Here is a 23,283-nt window from a genome sequence, read left to right as displayed (position 1 = left end):
CAAGAAACGCTGACAGTATAAATTTGACCGCTCAGCGAGATGGCTTTCCCAGGAAAAATCGAAAAATCGGAAAAAACAAGTGAAAAAGTGCAAGTGTTCAGTGAAAAGCCAAATGTTAAATTAAAGCGTTGAGAAAATAGTGATTGATTACTATGTGTGCTAAAAGGTAATAATTGCCTGAGAGGAAATGTGCTATTGAGACGCAAAAGTGGTGTGGGAATCTGCAAAACAAGTTTTTCAAATAGTGGGACGCCACGAATTAATGAAAAATCGAATGTGCTCTACCTTTTTGAGACGTAAGCTGAAGCAGCGACGTAGGCAGAACTGTAGTCGTCGGAAAGAACTGTGGTGCGGTGCAGGGTGGCTTTGGTGCGAATTTCGTTCTAGACTTGTGGAAGTCGATATAGCACTATTTTCACTATTATATTAAGCAAATGTTAATAATATCCTGTTTTATTAAACTCGTAGCTGCATTAGAACGGAAACAAAGGAATATAAAAGGAGCGCTTGAAAGGAAGAGGCGAATTTGGAACGCCCCTGTCTACGAAAGCAGCGCAGTACAAAATATCTATCGACTGCGCGAATAAAAGAATTAGTAAAAGCGAGAGAAAGAGAAATAACAAGGTAAGTCGATGACCAGGGCTGCCAACTCAGCTATGAATACTGGATATAAAAAAGGGCCAAATGGAAAAATAAGAGTGTCTATGTACAATTATTTTTTTATTAAAGTGAGATCATTTCGAGGAGTATTTAGTAATCTGGGGTACTCTTTATGAATTTGTACAACGATTTTGGGTTTGCTGTGCCTAAACGCGTGGATCGGATCAAAAATCTTTTACACACACTTGTAGACAACAGTTCACGCTTTATTACAAAAATAAAATTTACTATATCTGTGCGCTAATTTATTAATAATGTCGGTTGGAAATATGGTATTTTTTGCAAGTTTCCGAGGTGAGCTGCCAAAAAAAGGTGCTGAAAGGTGCTCTCTGCAAAAGGTGCCCCTGCCCCTCTTCTTGGGCAACAGAGAAAAGAGTACTGATGGTTATCGTTTTGGAAAAAATCCAAATTTACGCTGTTTTCAAACAGCTCCCAAGGGGTCTTTAGGGGGGGAGGGGTGACTTTTCATAAAGTGGCGTCCATCCTCTTTAGTTTAGTTTTAGGGTGTTTGGGGAGCCACGCCATCTCCTCCAAAACTCCAATGTCACTAATGAGCAAACCTTTAATTATTGTTTCACGGGTTACCATATCATAAGCTGGTAACAAAATATTGCCCCTTGAAATATGCAATACAGGAATTTCCACGAATCTTCATAGCTGAGTTGCTGAATATTTTCACTGCATTACCAACGTACCCATGCATGGTTCATGCAACGTACCTATAATCGCGGTGACAAAAAGTGGTAACATTTTTTGATAATAAAATTTTCCGGTCACAAAATCTTCGGTAACGTGCAGAATATACCTGTTATTACGCATCTGAGTTGCTCTGAAAATTTCAATTTTATAAAGTAGACAAACCTCGAAATTTAAATGATGGCCGACTAATTGAGCGAGCGATTTTACCTTTAAATATTTTTTATCAAGGAATTTATTCTGGTTTCTATAAATTCAAGTATTTACTGTCAGACGAACGGACGGTTGCCACTTGTTAAAAAAATAACTGCCCAAAAGCTGAAAAAAACAATCAAATTGAGAAAAAAACTACAAAATTAATTTTCATGTTTGTACATTAGGGTGGTCCAAAAATTCATGTGAAAAAATAAAGTCGGATGCTCTCATCCCCTAGGATTGTTCTACACCCAAAAAATAGACCACTATTTTTTATTTTGAAATCAAAAAATTTTTAGAGGTCGCTCAAAGCGCCCAAAGTCTTCCATGTATTTTATATGGGGAAAAACAACTTTTCGCAGAAATGGTATAGAATTCTTAAAAATCAATATTTTACTATCGGAAATCTTTTTATCTGCAGGAGATTCCCAGTAATAATACCCAATCTTTTAGTAAACCATTTTTTCATCGCAACTATAATTTATGTGTCCGCCAAAAACCAACAAAAACGCCAAAAAATGAAATAGGGGGAACAATAAAAAATCGTTAGTACAAAAAAATGGTTAAACAAACAATTGGGTATTATTATTGAAAGTCTCCTGAAGAGAAACCATATATATATTTTTTTAAATTTACGAAAAATAAAATAATTAAAAAACAGCTGCCCTTATTGGAAAAAAAACACTGTACCTAAACTCTATTGATTGACTGTATATATTACAAAATGCAAACCTCTAAGAGCATTTGTATTTGTGCATCAAAATAAAATTTTGAAAAAGAAATCCCCTAAGGTAATTTAAACGGTAAGTGCTCGATATACATACATACAGACATATGTACATACATTAGAGGTATACGCCGCCGAGCCACGCCGCCGCCGCCGCCGTTTTTTGTCATTCCTCACGCGCCGCCGCCGAGTTACGAAAATATCGGCGCGGCGGCGGCGGCGGCGGCGTTCGGCGCCTAAGGAATTTTGTACAAAATTTTCATGATGTATGTACATTGAATACATCGTTTGAAGGAACTAAATATTACTTGTATAAAAACACAATTTTACGAAATGAAAATTACATTTTTAAATTAGTTTTTTTTTGCATAATTTGGGCCACTGGACAAGAGTATGATCTCCTTTATTTTTTCCAAAATAGCATAACTTAGAAAAAACATAGGTAACATATTTTTTGACGACAGCGTTTATTACAGTTAAATTAGGGTCGAATACTGGTAATCTAACGATTTTTTTCCGCAATAGACAATTCTTTTCTATACTACAAAGATACTACTTTTTTATACACCTACTACAACAACAAGAAACTTCTAACACATCAAAAACGTTAGCTCCAATATCTCAGAAAGCAGTTTTAATAGAAGCGGCCTCTTTGCATCTAACTCCTCAATTATTGAAGATAAATCAAAGACAAATTGATTTTTCTATGTATTTTTTTAATATTTTAAACAAACACTTTTTTGCTAATATTTACATTCGTAAGTTATTTTATTCTGGGGTCCCACATACGTATACAAGTACTAGGTGGCTGTGTGAAAATTACGTTAGCATTCCTTAGTGGTGGTCAAACCCCAGGAAGGTTTTGCTCCCTCGCATCGCTATGTTTTCTACACAGGGTTAAAGTTCCGTCTTTATGGTAAACATTAGTATTATTTTTCATTACATTTGGTTCTCCTTAGAAAAATTTGGCGCTTCATATTTTAGTGGAAGTTTTAACCATCTATAAGCCATTTTTTTCAACAGTGGGTCAAAAAGTCCCATTCTGGTTCGATTTGATAAGACTATTGCAAAAATTTATTGAGAGCGGCATAAATTACCCCAATAACTAAACTTTAAACAATTTGTTTTTCTTTAAATTTAAATAGTACATACGGATCTGTAGAGAATATAGAGATCCGTGTGTGTATGTATGTATATACCTCAGACCTTCTTCTGTTCACCCATCAATCAGCGCCAGACACTCAACATTTTAATTCAAGTAGGAAGTAACAATATTTAAATTTAAAACTAATTCAATAATGAAGTAAATAGAATTATAATAATAGAATAATTGGCATGGCGAATGCCTAACGCTGACGAGTTGAAATGATAAGATTAGTAGCTCTTTGAAATCTACCTTATGAGAAGTAGCGCCGGCGTTTTCAGACGCGCCGGCGTCGCCGCCGCCGCCGAATCTTTTTGACGTTGACCACGCCGCCGCCGCAAAGCCTGTCGGCGTAAACCTCTAACATACATACAAGCGGCTTGAACATGAGACCGTAAAATTTTTGATTGTTTATTTAATTCCCTGAACCGCCCCGTTATTATATAGCCAGTGTTACCGTTGTGCGACTAAAGTGTCAAATTGACACTTTTTAGATATGGCTGCCCCTTGACACCGACTTTTTAAAAATAGCCTTATTCTGAAACTTTTCTTTAAAATCATGCAACTTTTGCCCCTTTTCTTCGATTTTGATGATTTTTTCATAAAGTTTATATTTCTTTTTGTGCATTTAAAAATGCTTTTAGTATTTACTTTCCACAGGCGCTTAAAATTGCGTCCGTCACGCTAGCTGACCCACTTCTCCAAAAAATGATAAAAATTACTCAGGAAGTAGGTGCAATTTAGGTGTTATTTAGGGCCTCCAAAATTAATTTAAGTGCGCGCTCGGTTTCCGAAAAAATTGCAAAAATATATGGGCCAGCCGACTGACCCACCCACTAAATTTCGTCGAACAATGGTAAATATTATTCAGGAATTACATGCAATTAAGGTGTTTTTAGAGCCGCCGAAATTAAGCGAAGTTGGGTTATTGTGGTCCGAATCTCTCGACGCAGACGAAGCCCCGTCTCGTCTACGTGAGGTGGTTGTGTGCCCAGAGCAGCATTCACAGGTCTGGAATCTACGTAACTTGAGACTGACTTCCTGTGAATGCCACTCAGGGCCTGTCGGTATGCTGACGGGTCCAGAGGTTGCTCTATGAACCTCTGGACTTCGTCCGTCAGTTCGTATAGATGCCTTCTGACATGGCTTGGCGAGGGCTCTTCTGCAAGCAGTTGTCTGTTCGGTTGGTCATGTCTGTGGATCCCTACTAAGAATTGTTGTGTTGTGTTCCCTTCTGGAGAGCATTTTAACCTCATCATGTAGGTGGTGTTCTGGCGACACCAGAAAGCAACCTCTCTGAAGTTGGCAGGACAACTTTTTCCCAAAGTAAAAATTCCTATCGGATAATTTGCCGTTAATTATCCGTGAAAAGGATAATTTAGCCGCGGACATATTTTTAAAAATATCGCTAGCCACGGGACTAAAAATTGTCTCGCAGACATATTTAAAAGAATATTGCGTACTCTGCGAACTTCCGTGGAAGTTAGCAGGACACCTTCTGAAAACGAATTAAGGAAACCCAGCTAAACCCAAACTAACTAATTAATAGTCTGCCGTAAATTATCTGTTCTTTATCCGGAGTCGCTTAAGACGTCTTCATAGGGCAATCTGAACTTTGACCCCTGTGCGACACGCCTTAACCGTATCCAATTGGGGCTAAAATTTATATGTGATATCTTCGACTATAGTAGCATCGACATAGGAGTTGAGGCTTAGGAAATCTAATGTAAAAACTTGTTTCCTACATTTAAGGACCACCCTAATGTACATAATGTAGGTACTATCGCCTACGACGACTACTGCAGAAGTTGTGAAAGTGAAAATCAACATGAAAGTGTGGAGGATTTTTCTGTCGGTGTGTACCTACTAAGCGTGATTCTGCATAGGAGTATTGTTTCGAAAACTATATTTTCCATCCCTTATTCCGTCCTTCTGCTTGACGGGAGTCAAATAAAAAAGTGCTAGTTTTGGCTTTTCCGTACGACGAAGCTGCGATACAGAGGCCATTAGGGCCACATATGTACATAATTTCTGCTGATAACGCAATGGCAAGTTTTGCTGCGTATTTTTTACTACATGCACATATGTACATATGTACATATGTATGTATGTGTTCTCGATAGCAGTTTGGTTATTGTACATTAATGTGCGTCTTATTTATCAACTTTGACCTACATAGCAAAACTCTCCGCAGAAACGATCCTTTGGTCATGAAAACTTGCCCCGTGAAAAAAATCTCAAATCGGAAATCGCAGGCGTCGGTGCCGCAGACGTCAGAAAGTAAATTCATGGAAAGTAGCTAAAATTTAATAACTTTTTTCTTGCACAGGAACCTACTTGATCAAATAGCCTAAAATACCAAAAAAGTACTAACAAATTCAAAAAATTTATCTTCAACTCATCGTCGTTCAAAAAAATGAGAAGATTATCAATTAGTTTTTTTTATGTATGTTACCACATAATTTTGGACTACGTCAACCGATTTCCATAATTATTTTTTAAAGGAAAGATTCGGTCATTGGATCATTAAGAAATTAACGGTACTCAAAAATTTTATAAAAGAATTGAAGTCGCTTCTGTTTTTACTTAAAAATTACTTGTTAAGGTATAACTTCTTGAGCGGTCAGACCTAAAGCTCGGGATTCTCAAAAGTTCATTTGTGAGTTCTGAGGAATAAATAGGCAGGTGTTAAACAAATGTGCCCAGTTACAAAAAAAGGCTGCTCACAACTGTAACTGAATCTCGCGTATTTTATAGAAAGCGTGAATTTTTTTGTGGTAGTCGGTTGAGCGATACTTATTTTACATTTGTGGGTAAAAAATATACTTCTTTACTTCTTCAGAAGGAGAATCCTAGGTTAAAGGACAACATGCTACTTATCATTTCTGAAAAATCTCTTGAGAAAACCCGTTGCCCTGGTGTAATATTTTGTGTTTGTGTAATCTATGTAAAAAAATGCTCACCTCTAAAAACTATTTGAATGGTCAGTACTGGATAATCCTTACTAATTATAATTAAATTTCGCACACTGGTGTTATTTAGCCCAACTTAAATTATAGGATAGCTTTTATCTCAATTAGCCAAATGGGCGTGGCACTTCCCATACAAACGAAATTTTTCATACTGCATACCTCCTTTCAGAGTATTTGTGGTAGAGTACTGAAACTTTTTATGGAGATATATGAAATCAAAACTATACTTACTCATGGAAAAAAATGTGGGTTCTTAGAAACGGGCCCGTGGCACCTCCCATATAGACTGTATTGTTTATACTACCAACTGTCAAAAGATTAACTTCAATTCAAAGTATTTTATAGATTAAATGAAATATTACAAAATGGATGTCGATCTGGTCGTTGTATCCCTGAAATGGTGATTCTTGTATGATAAACCTTGCCGTTTAGCTGGAAAATGGTAAAAATTAATTTATGTGACTTTTGACTTTGAATAATTTGTTTAAAGATCTGGGATCGATAAAGACTTCACATTTCGTTACTGTAACCTTATAAATCTAACTTGACCGGGCTAGTAGGAAATTAGGTTGACAAGTGATAATTTATGGGAAAATGTTATAAAAATATCTTTTTTTTTTCAAATAATATAGAAAACTGCAATTTTACAGGAAAGAATCCTCTATCCATACCTTCAACAGTGGAGCGAACAGACATATATGAAAAAAGCTGTAGTCATCAGTGTATTAAATAAAGTTTTTTGCTAATCTACAGACTTTCTTTTCCATCTTTTGTAAAATTTCATATCATCCAATTTTGTAATTTTTTAAGCGAGTTGTTTCCATACGAAACCGGCGCACACTAATGTAAATGCATATGGAAGTGCATTCGTTTACCATATCCGCTTCGCGTTTTGTAACGTTCTATTTTAGACGTTGTCCAATTGCGATTCATCGCGTTATCGCTGGACGCGGATGGAAGTTTCTTATGGTTTTCGTCACCAGCACTGAGTCATCTTTGACAATGTGATTGTGTGTTTTAAAACAAGTTTCCGTCGTCGTAACTTGTCAAATTGAAGTTGGAGACAAACCGGCTGCGACGTTGCGCCAGCTTCAGTGTCAGTTTACGTTCTCACCAACACCAACCAAGGACAAAAAATACTTCACTTTTTAACGTTTGTTATAAATATCAATCAGACGTGTGATCGATAAAATACTCGTATTTGTACAAATACATATACCAATAGTGTGATCCTGCCCTAAGTATTACTGTTCGGTCTTCATAAAACACATTTTGAGCCCAAAAATAGAGAGAATCCTCCTTTTTTGAAGTCTGTACAAACCAGGACTGCAAACCACTCAAAAAATCTTTGCGGTTGGGTTCAGTACCACTTAGAAAAGACTTGTACTGGTACAAGAACTGGTTCATGAGTATCCCGAGAACCGCGGTTCGGTTCGGTTCGGTTCAAATGGTTAAAATTTTTTATGCTAAAGGATAAAAATATTCCAAAAATATGACAAATCTATGCATATAATAAAATTGTAAAAGACCGATGTCAGTACATTTTTAACAGATTTTAAAGAAAAATTACAGAACAGATTTAAACAAAACGTGGAAAATGTTATTTTCATTATGAACCAAACGGAACCTTTTTTTTTTAGTGGTTTTCGGTTCGGTTTTGGCATTGCAAAATAAAAACGTTTCGGTTCGTGGTTTGGTTCGAAGCCCGAAAAAACCGACGGTTCGGTTCAAAACCAACCACCAGTTTTTTGGTGATGGAAGTGCAGTTCATGATTGATTTTTTTACATTTTGCTTTCGAACGGTTATTCGTCGTGGTTTAGAGTTTTTGTCCGTGGCTGAGTGTGCACACAAGCTTACTTATTAGGTTCTGGCTCGAAACGTATTGTCGGCAAAAACGTAATTTTTTTTTTCAATTAACTAACGGCGTTTTATTTTCGACAAAAAATGTTGCCTTTTCATTGCGCTCTCCTTAGTATTTGTGCACTGAAAAGGCACAATTTTTCGGTAGAAAAGAAAACGCCATTCAGCTGTAATACGCGATGCTTCGTTTCGTATAGTGCATCGGTGGACGAGCTAGCCGAGTATTTATGTACAGGTGTATAATATAATATCGCTGAATAGAATCCAAGCTCGATTCCATGCCCAAAAAGCATAAAAGAGGCTCTTAGGCAGGTAATGGTAAACCTACTATTTTGCGAGAAAGAGCTTCTTATAGCAAAAGCCATCTGACGTACGAATCGCACCGTACGTTAAATTTTTTACGAAATTCTCTTGTCTTGTTTGTTTTTCAACCCATAACGCATCAACTGTCCAAATAGTACGGCTTAAATCCCAATGATTTTTGTTTTGGTGGTCGAAATTATCATATGTGCTAAGAACTTAGAATGTATAGACCTTTCTACAAAAAAAAAAAATCATTGTATTATCTTCGACTCGCGCCAAAATGGATTTCCCTCAATTCCAAATAGTATGTGTGTACAAACATATGTATGTATGTACATTAGGGTGGTCCAAAAAAAATGTAAAGTCGGAAATTTAATGCTCTCACCCCCTAGGATTGTTCTATACCGAAAAAAATATACCCCTGTTTTTTTAATTTTAAAATCAAAATATATTTAGAGGTCGCTCAAAGCGCTCAAAGTTTCCCATGTATTTTGTATGGCGAAAAAAAAGACTTTTCGTAGAAATGGCATAGAATCCATGAAAATCAAAATTTTTCAATCTGAAATATCTGCTTCTCTTCAGAAGACTTCAGAGAATAATGCCCAATTGTTTATTTAAACATTTTTTAATTTTAACTATTTTTTAAGGGTCTCCGAAAAATCCCCAAAAAAATCAAATATACAAACAGAAATATACAAAAGAAAAAAAGAAAAAATAGTTTAAATTAAAAAATGTTTAAATAAACAATTGGGCATTATTCTCTGAAGTCCTCTGAAGAGAAGCAGAGTTTTCAGGTTGAAAAATTTTGATTTTCATGGATTCTATGCCATTTCTACGAAAAGTATTTTTTTCCCCATACAAAATACATGGGAAACTTTAAGCGCTTTGAGCGACCTCTAAATATATTTTGATTTTAGAATAAAAAAACAGGCGTATACTTTTTTTCGGTATAGAACAATCCTAGGGGGTGAGAGCATTAAATTTCCGATTTTACTTTTCTCCCATACATTTTTGGACCACCCTAATGTACATACATAAGTAATATTGAAGATACATAATTTTTTTTTGTTGGCTAACGTGATTGTTATCACCGAAAACTATTTAATGAGTCCTATTGAGTCACAGGTTATCATTTGACAGTGGCTTAGGTGGCAACTGATCTAGAAATCTTTCTGTAAAACTTAGAAAACTAGTATTTTTTTTTTTCAAATAACAATGACCTGATGCGTGCTCGAGATTGAAAGACTTGGCAAATGTAAATTTACTAAATTTTGGTCCATTTCAAATAAGTGAATGCAGTTTCTATTTTACTTTATGTTATTTTATGAGTGAATGCAATTTTTATTTTATTTAGTCTAAAAGTGCGTAGAGTTGCGGCTTTAACTTCGTCCATTAAAGTAAATTAAAGTGGGCACGCAGGGCTTTCAAAGTTGACTTTATTTTTAGTGGAATTTGTGCAGCATCTCTTGATTTTCTTTGAGGACAAATTGAAAATTCATAATAAAAAATTTAAAGTATTAAAAAAAAGAAAAACCTGTTTAAAAATCCGGATAATTTATCCATTTTCGATTTCCATTTCTGTAGTTTCTCAAATGCGTTGTTCCACTAAATTGTGCATTCGAAACGGGTGTCCTAAAAAAATTGATTTCAAAATTATTGGTTTCACAAAAAAAGTACGAAAAATGCACTATCGACAAAAATGTAGGCCTTTTATGTTGACTGTCATTTGTTTGAATGAGTAAGTGCTAAATAAATTTGCATGCAATCGTAAATATTTTCAAAATTTGCATACAATATTACTTTTAGTGTGAGATTCGTTACGTTTTATAACACTTAACGGCACAAGTATTTTGCAGTGAGACTTTTACGATTACATCCAGATGTGTTTATTTATGAATGAACATTAAATACATATAAGAGACATATGTATGTATGCACATTAGGGTGGTTTTTAAAAAATCAAATGAACGATTGTTTTCAGTCTCACTCCTTCAATCGGTAACACCACTGTCATAGATATCACATATAAATTTTGGTCCCGATTGGAGACGGTTAAGACGTGACGCACAGGGGGCAAAGTTCAGAGTCCTCTATGGAGACTCAAAAAATTAAAATATTTTTTATTTTTTTTCACCTAATACTCAAAATCGATACTAGCATAGTCAAAGATATCATATATAAATTTTGGTACCGATTGAAGTCGGTTAAGACGTCGTCATAGGGTAATGTGAATTTTTACCCCTGTGCGATACGCGTTAACCGACTTCAATTGGGACCAATATTTATATGTGATATCCTCGACTTTAGTAGTATCGATTTTGATTGTTTTTATTTTTTGAGTCCCCATGGAGGAATCTGAAGTTTGCCCGCTGTGCGACTCGTCTTAACCGTCTCTAATCGGGACCAAAAATTTATATATGATATCGTCGACTATAGTAGCATTGACGTAGGGGTTAAGCCTTGGGAAATCTGATGTAAAAAATTTGCTCCCTACATTTAAGGACCACCCTAATGTAAATACAGTCAGCGTTAAAAATATGCATATCCTGACATTTGGACGATTTTATTTATTTATATTTTCCATACCAAGAAATTTTCGTCGAAATTGGAAATTTTTCCATTCGACTTCTTAGAAAAAGTGTGAGTACCTATTTCGGTTTTGTATAATATACTTAGTGCAAATATTTATAACCGAGTTCCAATTCACAGTGATATTTTTTTTCTATCTCACTTTCCAAGTATGTTAGTTTGTAAGCCCAAATAAAATATAGTGACAATTATTGGAGATAAACCAAAAAAAAAAATTTAATATTCTTTTGAATTTTTTATTTCAATAAGGGCTTTTTGTGAAAAGTTATTTTGTAATGCTTACTACTTAACAAAAATTTTAGCAATAGATTGATTTTGGTTTAATAAATCATATATCGTCGATGTTTATGCAACACCGCCTATCTTACGGCACTCAAATTTTACAGGAGAGCGAAAAAACTGTTTTTTTTTTTTGAAGGCATTGCCTTGATAGGCGGTATTTTCTCTAGCTATTATTTTAAAAATCTGTGGTTTTAATAATGATTTTACGATTCTTATCCATAAATCTCGATGCCTGGATTTCAGGGTTACGAATCTCATTTCGACGATATGTATTTCAAAAAAAAATTTATTTATTTTGGAGATAAATCTAATTTGTGAAAAGTGAAGTAAAACGAAGTAAAATGAAGTGACGTAGGGAAAGATTCCAAAGCGAAGTGAAAAACTGACAGCGGCAGCACTGGTCTGCAGCTCTAAAGAAAAACGAGAAATTGGAAATGAAAAAAAAATTTTCTTCTGTCAAAATTTCTTAAATCTGTCTGCAGCTCTCAAGAAAAAATACTCCTAAGTATGCATACTTACATATTTATTTCTTCAAAAAAATTTACAGCATCAATAAAGTGATTTTTCATGCCACAGAAGTAAGGAACAAATTTTCCTTAGTCCTTAAGCAAGACAACTTTCATTGTCCGATTCCCATAAGTGCAGATATGCACATTAGGGTGCCCATCGAAAAAGTTTTTTTTTTGATTCCATGTTGAATATTTTTGAAATCGGACAAAATATACTCCTAAAAAACAGCTAGCTTTGAGTTTTTTGAAATTACCGTTACGTTGGTGGAGCCCATGGTTTTTGTTAAAAAATTTTCAATATGGCGCTTAAAAAGCCTAAGCGCAATGTGTTGTTGAGATCGGTCAAGTAGTTTTTGATATACAAAAATAGGATATACATAAGTGGGCGTTGCCACCCCCATTTTCCTAAAATTTCAATGAAAACCCCCTTTTTTGCTAAAGAGTGATTGTATATATCAATTTCGAATAAATATTGATGAACTCCTTAGCCACACGGCTCAAAAATGTGAAATTCCGGTACATACACACTTATAAATTCAAGGCCGTGTTGAAGAAAAGCCGTCTGAATTCGACAATTTTTATGCGATTGTAATAAATGAGGTATCAGTTTACTTAAAAATATATATTTAATTTTTGATAGTACTCCATATTTTGAAATTGTAGAAATTATCGATGGTCAAATTTAAAAAAATTAAGAGAAATATGGGTATTTTTTAATTTAACCGATAAAAAATCCCAACAAGCCTAGTGCGACAATATATTATTATATACCTTTTTAATGGCTTATATGTATATCCTCTTCTCGGATCATATTCGATCTTTGAAATCGGATCAAAAATAGTCATTCAAAAAGTTATAAGTCTACAAAATCCTAATTTCCGACCTAAATCGACAGGTCGCGACCTCTAAATGACCTTTAAAAAGTGTATAAAAATAGGCAATAATTTTTCTCATAAAAACGAATAAAATTAGGGGGCGTTTTCGATGGGCATCCTAATGTACATACATAAAAAACTTATATATCTTTAAGAAGAGTATATGTCCATTAAAGTGAATCGGGGTGTACATACTACGTATGCATACATACATACATAGATATGTATGTATAACACCGCTCATTTATTTGTTTATGAATGCAAATTGTAACTCATTGAAAATAATAAAAATTCTAGACAAATTTACAGGGCTGAGTGTTTCAATGCTCACAACTGCAGTTTTATAAATCTTTTGTTATTCTACCTATATTAATCAAATTTTAAGGTATCTCAGAATTTAAACATCTTTGTCCGTGGCTTTTATAAGGCTCTTCGTCTTAGGGGCGATTGTTCTTCATCTGCTATTTATATTGTCATCCCTAAATTGGCGCGTTAAGCGCCAAGGACTGTCAAAAATCCTCATGCCCATATAATTTGTATGAAGCATCGCCGAATAACGCAACGTTGGCGCCGATCCTTGGCGATGAAAAACGCAACGCAATTTTAAACCAAACTTCGAATCTGCTGTACGAGTTTTTACTCTGAAATTAGAAGAAAAAAATTGCAAAAATGTCGAATGAAATTTCGAAGTTTAACTTCAGAACCGTTATAATTTGGCTCTCAAAGGGCCTAGAGACTTCTACCTTGGCTCAAATAAAAAGATCTTGAATAGCACTACAGCGTACTTGTTAGTCGAGTTGTATAAAATTGTGAGAAGGATGCACAGCTGCATGCAAATACAAAAAAAAAATCAATCAAATATGCATTTCTTAAATTGAGGTGTAACAATTTTTTTCGATTTGTAAACAGTGGAATCGTGTCACTCGTCTCAAAATCCATAGTACATATTAGTGTAACAAAACAAAAAAAAAATTTTTTTGTTGGAACAAATCCGGCGGATTTTGCATGTTTTTTTCGATTAACACTATTTTTGACCAATTTTTTTTTTAAGGATAAGGAGTAATTGTGAGTCAATGGCACTATTTTTCCATGAAAGGGAATAAAATTAGCTTTCAAAACTATTTTGTCTCATATCAAAATATTGCTTCTGTCGAAAGCGCTGCGATAAATTCGCATGGAGTGCTCAAAAAGCCCACTGTGCGGCAGTTCGAATGAAAAGTTGCTAGGTCCATTTTTACAAATTTTACAGGATAGGAACAAAACTTCTTATAACCATTTTCTTCAAGTATTTTGCAAAACTTTTAATACAAAATTTTGCGTGTTTAAAGCAAAGCAAAACTCCAAACGAATAAGAAGGATTTGATCCTTAATAAAATATTTCGTATTATTTTGGCCTTATCGGATTCTCGGTGTCCCTTTAGGACCTAGCAAATTGCCCTTCATTGAATATAAAGGAGAAGAAATAATATAGAAGTATCCTAATTCTTTTTGAAACGATGTGTTTTTAATTTCTATTGCTGTTGGAGATCAAAATATGAGTTTTCATAAAAAGTGGATTTTGGAATTTTTCACTCTAACCTAGCGATGATATATTCCCATGTTAAAAAAATTTGTTATAAAAGCAAGCTAAATGTTGGATTAACTTAAAGTAATTTTATATGTCCGCTCAGGACGTTACGTTTGTCGATTTTCCAGTCGACAGCAATCTACCAGTGTAAAGTCAGCTTAAATTCCTTTGCTGTCGTACCAGTACAAGTGACCAGGAACGTTCAGGCCGCCCATAAGGGGTCGTCACGCCAGAAATGGCAAATAAAATCCATGAAATGGTATTGAATGATCGGACGATGAAAGTGTGTGAGGTGTCTGAGGCTATACGCATCTCAACTGGGTGCGTACATCACAAGGCTGAAGTGGGACTGTCGGCCAGGAGGGTCATGACCACAGTTTTTTTGGGATGTCAGTTACATCGATTGCCTTGAAAATAGCCACTGGCGAAGAGATTTTGGATGGATTCGATATTGGTTTGACAAGACAATGCACGGGTGCACACAGGCATTGGGCTACCAACTCCTACTCCAACCACAATATTCACCAGATTTAGCTTATGTTTCCAAATCCAAAAGAAATGACTGAGCAGTAAGAGATTTTTGTCGAATGAAGAGGCCATCACTGAAATAAACTCTTTATTTGGAAGACCTAGAAAAACTTATTACATATTTGGAAGGAATTAGAAAATATAAAATAAAAAACGCTGCACCTTAAGTATCGAGCTAGAAGGAGACTATGTTGAAAAATACAAGTAATTTTTAGCAAAAAAAAAACCGACTTCAACTCTCATATAAAAAATATACATAAATATATATACCTCATGATCCACTGATCGGACCAGATTAGTATTGAGACACTACCATTCCGATGCAAAAAGAATTATCGAAATCGGTTGACGTGGTCCAAAGTTATGTGGTAACATACATAAAAAAAAAAAAAAAAAAAAAAATCCGACGAACTGATAACCTCCTCTTTTTTTGGAAGTCGGTTAAAAAGGGCTTGTTTGTGCGAATATTCGGTGTCAATTCCTAGCAACGTTTTATCAATTGGGAAGTTGCAATTTTTCATCAGTGCTGCTGTATTGCCGCTTTTATTACGTACCTCGAACAAGCACAAACATATATCACATTGCCCTCGTATTTGGCCGAGCTTACTTATTTTATGCCGTCTCCAAATAGCGAATGGTTTTATGAGAAGGTTTTTTCAAGGCAGAAATGCACTCGGAAGTTTGGCATTGCCGCTGTTAAAAAAAAAACTGGTTATAATATTTTTTAGATGTTGCTTGGACAAAGGATCGAACCCAGGTCCTACGTAGTGATGGTACGCTACTTTAACCACTCGGCTTAAGCGGCCGTGTTATGGGTACAGCCAGGTTAAAACATTTATGGACCATTTCAATTGTTAAAGAGCGAGAATGGATTAATAGCAGGCGCGCTTTCACCTGCAGAAAACCCTAAAATTAAGCAAGTCGCGGATCCAGTGCCCAAGATCGTATGAACATATCCAATAAGTTCAATTTATTCAGACTCTTCTGCAAACAGAAATAAGATTTAAGTTTTAAAGTTTTTGTTGATCTGAAGCACGATGTTATACTCCCCGCGAAGCTCAAATCGGCCCGAATTTTCTTTCTTTTGTGGGATTTCGGTCTCTTTAAAAGTCGTTGTGAGAGAGTGATTTATGATTCTCACTTTTTTCGGGCGGTTTTGGAAAAAAGACTTTAAAGCTTTATAGGTACATAAATCGAAAATTTTTATGAAAATGTCACTTCATAAAGCTTTTAAAATCGACTTTGTTTTTTATGAATAAGTATCCATCTCTTAATTTGTCGTGCATTTTCTTTCACGAAAAAAAACGGGGTTTGTGCTCGTGAGCTTTTGATCAGTCTCCTCTTTTTTTGAAAACATTTGCAAAAATTCGCCTAAAAATCAAAAAACTAATCTAAATTTTAGAACAAATGAACTAAGATTTTAAATATTGGAAATAATGTAAAACATACACTGACAAAAGAGCTTAGATACGTCAACTAAGTACATTATGTATGTTTCTGTCACACACATATGAATTGGTTACAGTTACATTATTTGGTAATAGTTACGAAATCATGTGTTGGGAGAAATACATTTACTATCACACATTCTCGGAACGGTTTCTTGAATATACCAACAAACAAGTAATTTTCAAGCAAAAAACAAAACCGACTTTAGTTGGCATATAAAAATTTAATATTATCGTTGATTTCCAATGACCCAATGATCAGATTTAAACCATTAAATTAGTATGAGACCACCCTTGAGTTGCCACCTTTCCGATAGTCCGAAGTTATGCGGTAACATACATACAAAAAAAAAATCCGACGAATTGATAACCTCCTCCTTTTTTGAAGTCGGTTAAAAATTGGTTCGATTCGTTCCACAAGAGCTCTAAAAACAAAGCCAATAAAGCAAAATATATATTTTTTTCAGTGGCCACACTATACATACATATTTACCCGGTTTAAATTGTACGAAAATTATTTCGAGTTGGTTGAGTCTGATAAGTACATATATCTCTTTTAACACAAGGTTTGGTAATTATAACCAACTAATATAATTATTAGCAACGATTTGTTGGGATAAACATATTTGGTTGACCTAACTTTACTCTTTCCTCAGTGCATGCCTTTTTTTGATTGTAAGGTATTTCCTTTTCATTCTTGAATTTTCTTAAAAATTTATAATTCATTCATCAAATAAGCTGGGTTCTTGAAGAATATTAATGTACTTATTCAAGTGAAGCGAGGTATACATGTTTACATAATATTAATAATAATAATATTATTATATTATTATTATTATAATATTATTATTAATATTATATATCTATATATGTATGTACGTATGTGTACATATATTTGTATCTTTAAGAACGTGTGCTTTGAAACTTACTTACCCATAATAATACCGTTTTCATTGTCGCCGCTCGTTAAACGTTGAAATATTTCAAAATTCATTGTTTTTATGAATTAAGTATTTTCTGTTTTACTGCATTTTTATTTGTTCATAAATATCGCCGTGTAGTCCTCAAAAGCTGCCTGGCATTTATAGTTCTGCGATGATTGTACAATATACAGTGGTGAAAAAAATTAGGGGCATTTTTACACGTTTTGGCTATTTTTCTTTTGTTTATTTAATATTTTTCAATTCTGTATGAAACTCCAGCTTATTTTCAAACAAAAACCATATGCATACATGAGTCCGAACTTTACACTTTGTAAAAAAATTACAAATATTTAACAAAGTTTTATCAAAACTTGAAAATTTCTTGAAAAATTTTTGGTATCCACTTTTATAGCATATTCAATTTTAGCATCATAAAGAGCAAGAGTAAGGTTACTTTGATTTTTGATATCTTTTTATTTGCTTGAAATTTTTGTTATTAAAAGCTGGGTTATGCAAGACTTAGGCCTGGTTTCTCCCACTCAACTAAACCTAGTTTAGCCATTTTTTGAACTTAAGTCAAAAGTTAGCCTACTTTTTATTCAGCTTATTCTTGACTTAATCCAAAAAATTGGCTAAACTAAGTCAAGTTGGGTTGGAAAAACCAGCCCATACACTTGACTTGACTTACCTAGAAACTTAGACGCGAATACTCAGCGTGTCACCTACTTATTACCTGTGTCCTGTTTGTTTTCATTTTCAGTACTTGTATTTGTATCTACACTTAAAATTGTAAAAGTTTAATTTGGTTTTACACCAAACGCGATTCAAATTGCGATTGTTTCTGATTTATTCTGATTCTGTCTTTATTTGAATGTTTGTTTTTCGATTGCCAGATGAATTACTCTACATTTATACGAAAAATTATATTTGTGTGACATAGGGATTTTATTAAAAAATGAAATGGCAGCATGATTCTCTCACAACTCTCTTTGCACTTAGAAATTTAACTTATAAATCAAAAATCTATAGTTCTCCATGTTTCTAAGTGAAGTTGGTTTTTTGGCTAATACAAGAAAACAAGAAAACATACATTTGACTTTTAATAAAATTATGACATTTGATCAAATTCATGCTGCCTGATCACTTAAGGAAATATTTTTTTTAAAGCAGATTTTTGAAAATTGCCGGATTTTGAAAATGGGCTTGACGACTAGATTTCAGAACGCATGAAGAATGTGATCAAAATTATACTTACATATCGTCGTTTATAGTACAAAACCGTGTATCGTCGTTCTGCAAAACCGCGTAACTGACATTTTTTAAATTCATTTTGTTGAAAATTTTTCTTGAACCACAATATATTATAATATATAGGCTGCATTTCTTTATTCATTCTGAACGTTTGGAATAAATTTTTCTGTTTACTTATTCTTTAGAACGTTCCTGATGATATGTCAACGTACATACGTATATTTCAAACGCATTCTGTGAAATGGGATTATCTGGAATGTATAAAGAAACGCAGCCCTAATATTCGCATACGAATGCTTTTTCCATCCGTTTACGACTGTTCGTAGGTGCTCGACAATTTCAAGCGAAAACGTACTCGAAAACGTACTCGAAAACGTTTCGTAAACGGCTATCATAAACGACTTTTTAGCCGGTTTTTTTTCGAGAAAATACCCAGTTACGAGCTCGTTTACGATGATTTTGCAGGCTGGGCAGATTTACGATTTTCAAGTCAAGTCAAGTCTAGGTGTGTTGGTTGGTGTTGGTTGATTTTTCCGACAGGGTGGTATGATGATTTATTTTGGAACGAATTTCCGTCTTCCCACTGAGAGGAGCACACATCTATAAAAAATAAACCACCTGTTCTGTTTTGTGGGTTAGTTTTTCTATTAAATAGTGTGACGGTTATTTTGGGACACTTTCAAAGTGGAGAGGTGCATTTTCGACCTCTGTAATTAAGCTAACGTTATATGTATACATCATCCGCTGAATCGGACGACCATTATGAACTTTTTCCCACGAATGGCATCACCTATCTCAGACGAAGAGCTTGAGTTGCGTAATTTTGATACACTTTCGTATATATGTATATCTATGTACATATCTACATAAATATGTCGAATATATGAAGATGCCCCGTACCAGAATATCCACCTCTTCACATGTCCACTCCAACGAAACATATTTAATACACCTATCCCTAAAAGCTCAAACAGTCAACGACGTAACGTAGACGTAGGTTGACGCAGACACGATCTACCTTATGCGATTCGCGTGTTAACGAAAACTCACCACCGCATGGCGGTGACGTTGCCGTTGCTTCTCTCTCTCTCTATCAACAGCAAATTTGATATGCTGCTACGTATGTCAACCTACGTTTACGTTACGTCGTTGACTAACTGCGCTTTAAGGTCCAATCGTGCCGTTTCCTTAACATACACAGTTAGATGCAATTGACATTTCGCAAATTCATTGATTCAGGCAGTGCTTAGTAATCTGCTACCACAGCAATAAGCTCTATAAATATTTATGATTTTGTATGCATTTTTTATTTTCAAATATTTACCGAAATATGTAGCTAACTTTACTTTGGGAAATTTACTCAAACGTTTTTACTTAATATTGCAGATAAAAGGAAGGAGAGAAGAAGCCATTTGTCGGTAAACTGCATCAAAAACGCAAGCATACATGCGTATCTGCATACATAAATGCACACATAATAATTTTAATTAAGTATTCAAATCTTAAGTCTGGCCAAAAACCAAAGATCGTTCCATAAGTGTATCAGAAGCAGAGGAGAGGAGGTGCTTTATGGCGTATGCAAACTGGAACATTTAGTAATAACTAGCTAATACACACACACACATATATACATACATCCATACATACATAGATACGCGAGGATAGATCTCGACCGATAAAAAGCAAGCAGATTTTGCGTGGCATTAAAAGTAAAACAGAAATAAGTCAACAGCGGAGCTGAACAATGACATCGCGGTAAGTGTGGAGAACAGACTTCTTTATATTATGAATTTCTGTTTACATATGTACATGAGCAAGAATATATGTATGTATGTACATTACGGTGGTAAAAAAATGGACAGTAAAATCAACTTTTTGGAACTTTTCTGCTTCTACCGCCAGTACTGAAGAATATCGAAGATAAGAATACCCGCATTCTTATTTATTTTAAAATCGGTTACTATGTAACTAGTGTCGCCGGGCATTTGAACTTTTCCATATATTTTATATGAGGAAAATAAATTTTTTCGTAGAATTGCCATAGATTCGTTAAATATACTAAATATTTTTCCATTAGAAATCTTCATAAATTTTTTCTTAATATGCGTAATGTGCTTACTAACACACAAAAAAAAAAGAAGCTAAAACGAGTTAAAACAATGTCGCTTAAAAAATGTTTATTTTTCAAAACAATTGAAAGGGTGTTTTGTTTTAATTCATTTATAGTCTCTTAGCGTGGCTTGGCACTCATAATAAACTTTTAATAATTAAAATAACATACGTATTTTTGTATTTTGGAACGAATTTCCGTCATACCTTGTCAAATTTGGTTTGGAGACAAACCGGTTTCAGCGTTGTGCCATCTTCAGTGTCAATTTTCGTTCTGAAGATGGCACAACGCCGAAACCGGTTTTGACTCCAAACCAAGTTTGACAAAGGATGACGGAAATTCGTTCCAAAATACATCATACACCTACCCTGTCGGTAACAACAACAACCACAAAGAAAATATGTATTTTTCTATAAAAGGCGTAAGATAGCCGGGCTTAAAAAAAGTAGTTGGTAATATTTTAAAGTCAAATATGCATTATCATTTTATGCTTCGAAGATCTCTGAAGTGAAATATTCTTATTCGATCACATATATTTGTTTTTAACGATTTTATAGAAATTTTAGGAAAAGTTGTGTTTTCCCCATCTAAAATACTTAAGTATACTGAAAACTTCGAAAATTCGGCGGCACGGTTAAATATAACCGATTTTGAAATAAAAAATAAGTGTCTCCTTATTTTTGATATTCTTGAATTCTAGGGTAAATATGTTGGACCATCCTAATGTACATACATAAATACATATGCATACTTTTAATATTTATGTATAAGCATATCCAGCAGCTGTGTAAATTTGCGTACCAGTATACTTATGTGCATGTGTGTATGTGTTACGTACATATGTATATACTACATACAACCCTGCAGAAAAAAATTATCAATTGATAAAAAATAACCTACTTGTAGTTAGCTTTTTTGCGGGATTTCTATAAAATATATAACTTGTAGTTAGCTACGAAAAGCTAAGTTGAAACTAGTTGACAAGTAATTCAGGAGTTAAGCTCGCGATTGTTTTCTTTAAACACGTTTCTATTTAAATATCCTGCACTTCGCAAATTCTTTTTCGAATTGAGGTCAAATAAAAGGAAGATCGACATAAGTATCATATTATCATTTTGAAGTTATGTCTGCCGTAGTCCGAATATGGGACCACCTACGGCAGAATATTGAAACAAATATGAAATGTAATAAAATAGATAAAGTAAATAAAAAAAAACATAAATAAAATAAATAAAAAAAATATTTTGTTTTTCCTATTGACATTTTATGACCTAAAGGAGTTAGTTACAAGTTAGTTGCAGAGGTAAACCACCCTACGACTATTTCGCGGCCATCGCCATAGAAATATAGTTAGTTTTCAACAAAGAAAATATACAGATAATAAGTGACTTTTAGCTCCTTCCTAGTCAACTTAAAGTTAGCTTACAGTTAGATACATTTCCTGCAGGGAAGCTATATACATATATACATATATGTATATGACGTCCATCACGCTAGCTGACCCACTTCTCCAAAAACTAATAAATATTATTCAGGAATAAGGTACTATTTAGGTGTTTTTAAAGGACACCAAAATTAATTTCGGTGCACACTGGGTTTCCGAGAAATTCGCAAAAATGTGTTTTGGGTCAGCCAGCAGCATGACGTCACACCAGCTGACCCACCCACTAATTTTCGTCGAACACTGGTAAATATTATTCAGGAATTAGGTACTACTTTGCGGATATTTTGGAAACCGAGTGTGCACCGAAATTAATTTTGGTAGCCCTTAAAAGCACCTAAATCGCATCTAATTCCTGAATAATATTTACCAGAGTTCGACGATATTTAGTGAGTGGGTCAGCTGACCCCTAAAATTTTGCGATTTTCTCTGAAACCGAGTGAGTACTTAAATAAATTTTGGAGGCCCTAAATAACACCGTCGGCCGCTGTGGTGTAGTGGTAAGCAGTGCGCGCTTTAACTCACCAGCAACTGGGTTCAAGCCCTGGTCAAAGCAACATCGCAAAAAATTTAGAAAAAGGTTTTTTCTTAACAGCGGTCGTCCCTCGGCAGGCAATGGCAAACCTCCGAGTGCATTTCTGCCATGAAAAACAGCTTCTCATAAAAATACAATCGCCGTTCGGAGTCGGCGTAAAACTGTAGGTCCCTCCGCTTTGTGTGACAATATCAAGGCGCACGCCACAAGTTGGAGGAGAAGCTCGGCCAAACACTAACATATGTGTAAGCGCCAATCTATTATTTATATTATTAAATAACACCTAAATAGTACCTAATTCCTGAATAATTTTTATCAGTTTTTGGAGAAGTGGGTCAGCTAGCGTGACGGACGTATATGTATGTATCTATGTATATATATGTACATATGTATGTGCGTATATCGAGGGTTTACATACATACATATATACAATACACTATCTGGAATTTTCACAAAACGATTTTTTTTAGGTAAAATAAACACATTTTTTATTTTGTAAAACTGTGGATCAGTAGATATCTGCTGAAAAACCTTCTCTTCAAGAGCAGCCTGACAACATCAGATATGTACATACAAGAGAAGCGAAGCCAAAACGGCTGGCATTGCTTGCATTTTCTGAAAGGCTTGCAGCATTTAGCGATGTAAAGCAAGAACGTACTGATTTTTG

The 23,283-nt window shown here is 34.5% G+C and overlaps 1 protein-coding gene across 2 annotated transcripts in view; it reads left to right on the top strand.

Moving 5' to 3' along the window:
* The first annotated feature begins 4 nt into the window (after positions 1–4).
* Positions 5–23,283, top strand: part of LOC118736930 (TATA-binding protein-associated factor 172) — a 34,965-nt gene continuing 11,686 nt past the window's right edge. Inside the window, exons 1-3 of one of the 2 annotated variants that reach the window (XM_036467090.1) lie at positions 5–166; positions 469–624; positions 19,917–20,285. In XM_036467090.1, coding sequence (XP_036322983.1) covers positions 20,275–20,285 — 11 coding nt within the window. In that variant the 5' untranslated portion in view covers positions 5–166; positions 469–624; positions 19,917–20,274. Of the gene's footprint in view, positions 370–468; positions 625–19,916; positions 20,286–23,283 lie in introns of both variants that reach the window. The other variant, XM_036467080.1, reaches the window with a different exon arrangement.

The sequence above is a fragment of the Rhagoletis pomonella genome, unplaced genomic scaffold, assembly GCF_013731165.1.
Source record: "Rhagoletis pomonella isolate Grant_MI unplaced genomic scaffold, Rhpom_1.0 Rhpom_scaffold_00001, whole genome shotgun sequence".
Taxonomy (NCBI): Eukaryota; Metazoa; Arthropoda; class Insecta; order Diptera; family Tephritidae; genus Rhagoletis; species Rhagoletis pomonella.
Note: the sequence above shows the minus strand (reverse complement) of the source record. Positions and strands in the feature narration are given on the sequence as shown.